We start from the raw sequence: 7,693 nt of genomic DNA, 5'->3' as shown, positions 1-7,693 counted from the left end.
GAAGCGGGTCCTGCATGAATCTGTCTGTGAAAGGGGAGTGTGTGTGTGCCCAAGGCTGCAGAGTATATGCACACTGTACACACCAGTGCGTGCGTGTGGATTTTGTGTGTGAGTGCGTGCCTGTCCTGGGTCCAGCTGAGGGCTGTGGGCTCCGTGTGTGTGTCTGTCTGTCTATCTCACGGTGTGTGTGGTATGTGTGCCCGCGCCCCAGTGTATGGGGGAGATGGAGCGCTTCTGAGGCCCGGCTGTCGGCGCATGCGCCAGAGCCACGCAGCTCCAGGACAGAGCAGCCCCGAGGCAATGATTTTACAGCTGTTTATTGTGCTCCAGTGAAATAGAAAAAGAAAGTGCTCGTGTTGACAAACGCCGCTGTCACATCCACACATGCCAGTCGCTGCAAACCAAACCGCGTGTGTCCGCTGGGTTTCTGGGCATGCACTTTGCTCCCACTGCGGGAATGGGGTGGGGGCAGGCCGAGCCTGGGCTCTGGGGTCTTTGCTTGGGGGGACCTCTTGTCCTGCGGGGACCCACCTGGGAGGGAGTGGAGGGGGGACAGCTGGGGTAGCTGCGCTCAGTGCGTCCTTTGGGTGCTGTTGGGCACACCCGGCTCAATGTAGGATCCTGCGGCGCTCCGGGGAAGAGGGTCTCCCTTCCCCCCCAACCTACAACTCCCCCCAGTCTGTCCCCCCAAACGCTAACCCTGTAGGCAGGTGCCAGGGGGCTGGAGGACGCCATGCAGGGGGAGGGGGTCGGCGGGGCCGGCTTGGCCCTGCCGAGAGCAGCAGCCAGCCTCCCTAATGGGGAAGGCGGGGTGGGGCCCAGGGCCCTAGGCGGAGTTATAGTAGTTGTGCGCGTGGTGGTTGTGGGTGGGCTCGCCCAGCTCCGGGTACTCGGGCGTCAGGCAGTACTTGGGGTCGTAGACCTGGCGCGGCAGCCCGTACACCGTCATGCCCCTCTGCGAGGCCCCCTTGTTGCTGCCCATCTGCAGGCTGACGTTGAGCGTGTCACAGTGCTCCATGCCCAGCCCGGGCTCGAAGATCTGTCGCTTGGTCCCAGGTGCAGTCATGCCGGCCTGCAGAGGGCAGAGAGGTCAGGCCTGGGGTGGGGGCGGGGGAGGGGGGAACCGCGGGGGACTGGGGCCCCACCAGCCCCACCCCAGGATCCCCCCTCACACACCTGGCTGGCTCCTTTGTTGGTGCCCATCTGCAGGCTGATGGTGGCCTGGTCCAAGGGCTGGTCCGTGCCCAGCTTGGGGTCGTACAGGTGACGCCGGGTGCCATAGGCCGTCATGCCCTGCTGGCTGGCAAACTTGTTGGTGCCCATCTAGCAAAGCAGAAGGAGAGTCACCCCAAAGATCGCAGAGAGCCTCACCCCCGGCCATGAGACATCACATGTCACCGGATGCCTGCGCGGCCCTCTAACAAGCCACGGCGTCCAGTCTCAGGGGTCCAGACTGGAAACTGAGGCCCAGAGAAGGCATGTCCCATGATCTGTAAGTGGTTCAGAGCACCAGGGCCTGACCTCCAGGGTTCAAGCCCCAGCCCAGCCACTTATCTTCCTGGGCAGTCCCGGCAAGTGAGCTCGCTTCTCCGGGCCCCCGTTCCCCCATCTGTGTGGAGGAGTGAGTTAAGGTACGAAAATGGCAAGCGTGGTACCTACCATATGTGTGAGTTAAAGCCAAATATTCTGTGCCACAAAGCCTGCAGGACCTGGGTGCCCTCCTGGCCGCCTCGATGCCCCCCGCCCCTCCCATCCCCATCCCTGCTCAGCTCAGCAGCAAGACCCCGGTGAGGAAGGGCCAGTACCTGCAGCCCGATGATGTTCCGCCCTTCTCTTAGCTTCTCTGGCTCAAATTTCCGTTCCTGCTTCTCTGCATACTTCACCCCTACATTCACCTTATTCCCTTTCGTCTTGGCCTGGAGAGGGCGAAGGAAGCAGCGGGCTGGCGGGGGGAGCCTCAGGGCTACATTGTCCCCCCCGGCTCCTTCTCTCCCCCTCCCACCCACATTGCGTTTGGGTGTCCCCCCTCACAGCCTAGACCCTCCAAAGCCACCCCCGCCCCAGCCCCACACCCCTACCCTTCGGCCCCACTCACCATGCTGGCCAACGCCAGCAGGGTGGACTGCACCTGGGTGTGGTTGGTGTTCTCAAACAGGTCGTTGGCCTCAAAAATGTCGTGGGGCTTCACCCCGTACTTGGTGATGGCCTTGATAAAGTTGCCGATGTTTTCCAGCTGGAGGGGAGCAGGAGGCAGTCAGTGGAGGGGGGGCGCGGTGGGGGGGCTGAGAGGCTATGGGCCAGGGGTTGAGAGAGGTAAAACAGAGCCTGGGCTCACCTGGTGCCAATTTTGGGTCGACTCATTGACTTTCTTCACGGAGCCTGGCTGGAGCTTATTGATGAACCTACAAGGGGTCAGGGAAGGCAGGGAGAAAGGTGAGCCCCGCCCTCCGCACCCGTGCCCAACGCCGTGGGCAAAGGGGTCAGGATGACAGCCAGTGGCCATCTTGCCTTTTTCTACTACAGCCAGCCCAGCCGCAGCCCCCGATCCACCCCGCACACGCAGGCAGCGCTGAGATGGAGAACTAACCTCCCGGAAGCTGGGCTCAGGTCTCTATTTGACAGAGAGAAATCACAAGTAGATGGAGAGGAAGGCAGAGAGAGAGAGAGAGGGAGGCAGGCTCCCTGCTGAGCAGAGAGCCCGATGCGGGACTCGATCCCAGGACCCTGAGATCATGACCTGAGCCGAAGGCAGCGGCTTAACCCACTGAGCCACCCAGGCGCCCCTGGGCTCAGGTCTCTAGCAGAAAGCCCCCTCATCCCCCCCTAAGCAAGTCTCCCGCTGCGCTCCCATCTCCCTGGCAACCACGTTTCCATCTCCTTGAGCTTTAGGGGGTACCTGCACTGTGGACAGCCCACAGCTCCGGCCTCAGACTTCCCTTCTCTGGCCACACTCACCGCCTTGATCTCCTCCAGTCTCTCGCCCTTCAATGCCACTGATCTGCCCAACTCCCCCCTATTTCCCTGCAGCCAGGCCTCCCAGTCCCCAGTCCAGCGCTCTCCATGGCATCTTTTTTTTTTTTTTAATTTTTTTATTTTTTATAAACATATATTTTTATCCCCAGGGATCTCCATGGCATCTTGAATCAAAGACACCCCACTCCAGACTCCTGGCACCCACTTCCCCCAACTCAGCTCCCTCCATACTCCCAGGCTCAGGAAACACACCCTCCCAGGGGCTCAGGCAAAGCCGTCAGATTTGCACTTGACTCTCCTATCCCTTTCTCCCATTCCCACACCCAACCCCTCCACATGGCCATTGGCTCTTGCCTTCGGAAGATATTCAGAAGCCTATGGCTCTTTGCCACCTCTGCCCTGCTCTGAGCTGCCCGGTGTGTCTCTCCGGGGCTCTTGCAGGGGCCTCCTGTGGTGTCCAGCTTCTACCTTGTCCCCTGCAGACTCTCGTAGCTAGAATAGCCTTTTCAAAATAATTCTAGCTACTCCCAGCTCAAATCTGCCCCCCAGTCTCCCTTTAGCATACAGATCCTAATCCTCAGCGTGACTAAAAGACCCCCAGCTAACTCCCTCCACTTCCCCTAATCTCTCCTCACTGTTCCTTCAACACAAGATGCTTGCTCACACCTCAGGGCCTTTGCACAGCTGTCCCTCTCCTCCTCCCTCAGCCTGGCCCACTCTTTCCTCAGATGCCCTCCCAGCCCCCTCACTCACTTCATCCAAGATTCTGCTTAAATGCTACCTCTTCTGAAAGACCTCTCAGACCATTCTGTGCAAAGCAGCAACCCCTTGCTCTACCCGCCCCTCCCCTCCCCCATCCTTCCCTGCTTCTCTTCTCCATGGCACTTGCCACCACAGGCAAGTACTGGATTATTTCATTAATTACTTGATCACTCTCCCCCTCTGGGACTCCAGCTCTATGTGGGCTCAGAGGTGAGTCTGTTTTGTTTACTTTCCCCAGTGCCTAGAGCGGGCACACAGCAGGTGCTCCGTAAATTCTTGGTGCATGAATGACTGAGTGGGTGGGTAGTTCTAGATCTTTAAGGCCCGAGCAACCCTGTCTGAGCTGGGACACCAAGATGTCCCCGTCCTCCTTATTCCCACTGGATATGGTAGAACAACATCTCCACACCGTGCCACCTTTCCAGCACCTAGATCTTGCTACGCCTGCACCATTGGGAAGCTTCCCAAGGTCACTCTTTGGCCATCACAGTCACCCTGCCCTGGATGAGACTCAAGAGATACAGACAGGACCCCAATGGCCTCAGGGCCCTATCCTGCAGTAGTGTCACTGTGGAATCTGGAACCAGGGAAACATTCCTCTCGGTGATTTAAGTTCTGAGAAGAGCAGAAAACCAAGACCTACTCAAATTACCATGGCATAATTCTCTTGTCACCAAGCCAGTGACGAAAGGCCCTTGTTGCCCGCTGCCTTTTAGCTGCTCCTTGAGCACACTATGCTTGGAACTCTTTCTTGGAACCTCTTTCTTGGAACTCTGGAGACCATAAATGGGCCTGCCCTCTCTGCATGGTGGTTAAGCCTAGATTCTGGTCATTTCTGTTGGGAACAGAACGGGACTCTGGGTGATGTGTTTTATTGAACTGAGCCTCTGTTTTCTTCCCTGTGAAATGGGTACAATGATTCTTTACCACCGCTCTTTCAGGGTTTCAGCTATAAAGTGCCTATCCCAGCTCTGAGCTCCCAGTTGAGGGGGGGAGAGGGAAGGGATAAATGCCCAGATCGGGGGCAGCCCAGGCAGAGCCAGCTCCACTCACTCGCAAAGAATGATGCCGTCTTTGAGGCCGTCCATGAAGTTGCTCCCAATGCGGCGCCCTGTCACCCCCTCGATCCACTCTCGAAGCTCCTGCTCCCGCTGGTGGTCGTACTTCTGGGCTAGCTGGGGGTGGGGGACACAGAAAAGGTGGTAAGGATGCATTGGGGAGCAGACTTAGCTCCCCGGACCCAATTCAAGGTTCCCTAGGCCTGATCTTTCTCATCCCTTCCCAATGAAGGCAATTCTGCCCCAGCGTCCATGGGGGCGCTGAAGTGGGCTGAGGGCCAGGGCTGAGGTGGCACCTGCCCAGGGGGCCATTCCGGACATTCTGAGGTTTGGCACCAGAGGATGAAGACAAGGGGAGGGTGGAGAGCGGTGTACTCAGCTGGGGGGGGGGGGGGGGGCGGTGCCTGGCCTCTCGGTTCCCCCTCCAAGCCAAACTTGGGGCTTAGCTTCCCCCAACCCCCCGCCCTGCCCCCCCAACCCTCTGCTGGGACCCTGGGCGCCTCAAGCAGGGGAGGAGGAGCCTTAGGGAGGTGGCTCTGAGTCCTGCGTTGCATTGGGACTGTTCTGTCTTGCATGTCTGTCTGCCTCAGTGTCTCCCTAGGTCCTCATCCCCTGGGCTCTCGCTGGAGGCTTGGGGTTGGGGGGGGGGGGGGCTTGTCTTTGTCTTAATCCTGGCTGCATGCACGCATGGCTGTATCTCTCTCTCTCTCCATCCCCATCCCCATGGCCTCTGTCTCTCCCCAGCTCTGTCTTTCCACGGCCCTGTCTTCCTGTCCCCATCTCTTCGTGTCTGGCTGGGTCAGGGCGCTTGGCACGCCCCTCTCTCCCGCCAGTCGCTCTGGTCTCCGACTCCAGGTTCCCTGCCTCTGTGGGGGTGGGGCTCGTCTGTCTCCTCTCTCGGCCTCTCCATCCCTGTCTCAGTCTTATCTGGCTCCCGGCTTCCCCTCCCCATCCGTCCCTCTCAAGTCTCAGGCTCCCAGAATCTCTGTCTGCGTCTCTCACCCTCTCCCCCCACCAACCCTGCCCCCTCCGTTTCTCCAGAACCCTCCGCCCCAGCCCAGACAGGCTTCCAAGACTCTGGGGGACCCAGCTGGCCCTTCTGCTGGGGGAGGAGGAGGTGGGAGAGGGAGGCCCCTCACCTGGCCCCGGCCCTGCCGCCCCCCTCCCCACCAGCCCGGCTTTATAAAGCAAACCGCCCTTATATAGCGCGGCCCCGCGGGCCGGGCTCCCTGAGGCCGCCTTATATGGCGCGGCGGCTTCGCGCAGCTCTGGGGCCGGCGCCTGGGGAAGGAGGGGGGCGCTGGATCCCGCCTGGCCCGAGCACCCGCCCCCCACCAGCCCCCTCCTCCAGCCGCGAGGATCCCCCGACCCAGGATCCAATCCCAGCTCCCCACTTCCTCCCTGTACGCTGGGAAAAGCCACCTTGGGCCTCAATGATCCCCTCTGTCAAATGGGGCGCTGGGACTCCTCTCCTGGCAACGCTCACGGGAGCATTCCAGGGAGTTGGAAGTTCACTGCCCTGGAGAAGCTGAACCCCATTCCGTGGTGTGTGTGTGTTTCCAGGGACGTGAGGCCAGGATCCTAGTTCTGAAACTCCTTTATGTAGAAACCCAAGCTCCTCGCCTCTCCTCTCGGGACCTCAGTATACTCAGCCATATCAGGAAGGCAGTGTCTGGATATTTTTCCAGCTCAAAATTAGGAGACCCCTGCCGTGTCCCTAATGCTCACACACTGACCTCCCCAGCTGTCTGCCTCTCCCTTCAGGATCTCCCCAGAATCCCAGCTCTAAAGCACTCCCCGGTTTCCTTCCGAGATGGGGGTGTGTGAGGAAAATCAAGCCCTTTCCCAGCACCCCAGGAACACATAAGCAACAGGTGACAGATTAACAGAAGATTCTGATCAAGTGGGGATCTTTACAAGGGACCGACCCCCTCAGTTGACCTGTGGTTGCCTGTATGCCCTCCATTTTGCCCGCCCCCCCAACAGTAGCTGAGGGCTCTGGCATGCTCAGGGTGGGGATTAAGGCGGACCCTACCCTGTATCTGTCCTTTGTCCCTTTCTGGTTCCAAGTCACATGGGATAGGCAAGAGGGGGTCCAGGGAACCCCAAGAGTGGGCCTCTGGCCTGCTAGGGTGTGTGGGCCAGGCGGGGGCCCTACCTCGTTCCTGACCTCAGCTGACGACCCATTGGTGGGGGCCTTACCTTGTTCTTGACCTCAGCAGACAAGCCATAGGCAGGGCCCCGGTTGAAGTGAGCAGAGGACATGTTGGCTCGCGGTGGGCGGCAGTGGCAGTAGCTCCAAGGACCCTCTGAGAACCGAGGCAGCTGCTAAGGCTCCTTAAGGACTGCAACCTCTTCCCTCTTCACATGTTTTTGAAGCTCCGGAGGCGGCCCGGGCCTCTTCCAAGGCCCTCCCATTGGCCGCAGGGGCCTGCCAAGGGGCGGGGCACCCCCCCCCCACCTCGGCCATCCTCCTCCCTCCCCCATCCCCCCCCACCCCGTGATGTCAGGGCCTTGGTATTGGGAGCTGATTGTGTCATTGTTTCCACCTAGGGGGGCAGCCTGGGTTATTATTTGGGAGGGGGGCATGGTCATAAGAGATGAAGTGTTCCCCAACCTTGCCGACCCTCTACTGTTCATTGGACCTCTGGCTAGGCCTCCTGGTTTCTTTGTGTCTGTCACTGAGGCCATCTCTCCTCATCTCTGAGGTCATCTCTCTTCGTCTCCCTGCAGCCTGTGGTAGCTTAGTGAGCATCACCCTGGGTTTAACCTGAGACACCAACGGTCTCTAAGCTCTAAGTGGGCCTCTGCTGCCACGTCTATGTAATGGACTGATGGATAGTGCGTACTCACTGTGTAGTGGCTGGCACAAAATTGTAATATTTCCAATGAACATCTGG

The 7,693-nt window shown here is 59.4% G+C and overlaps 1 protein-coding gene across 1 annotated transcript; it reads right to left on the bottom strand.

Annotated features, from left to right (window-relative positions):
• Nucleotides 1-299: 299 nt before the first annotated feature.
• On the bottom strand, nucleotides 300-7,152 carry CNN1 (calponin 1). Its single transcript, XM_059160066.1, has 7 exons — nucleotides 6,996-7,152; nucleotides 4,789-4,910; nucleotides 2,336-2,402; nucleotides 2,096-2,233; nucleotides 1,806-1,916; nucleotides 1,177-1,323; nucleotides 300-1,072 (listed from the first exon to the last, which is right to left on the bottom strand). Exons 1-7 carry the CDS (start codon nucleotides 7,056-7,058, stop codon nucleotides 827-829), a joined length of 894 nt encoding a protein of 297 aa, XP_059016049.1. The 5' UTR covers nucleotides 7,059-7,152; the 3' UTR covers nucleotides 300-826.
• Nucleotides 7,153-7,693: the final 541 nt, after the last annotated feature.

This window comes from Mustela lutreola, chromosome 2 (genome assembly GCF_030435805.1).
Source record: "Mustela lutreola isolate mMusLut2 chromosome 2, mMusLut2.pri, whole genome shotgun sequence".
In the NCBI taxonomy this organism is placed as follows: Eukaryota; Metazoa; Chordata; class Mammalia; order Carnivora; family Mustelidae; genus Mustela; species Mustela lutreola.
Note: the sequence above shows the minus strand (reverse complement) of the source record. Positions and strands in the feature narration are given on the sequence as shown.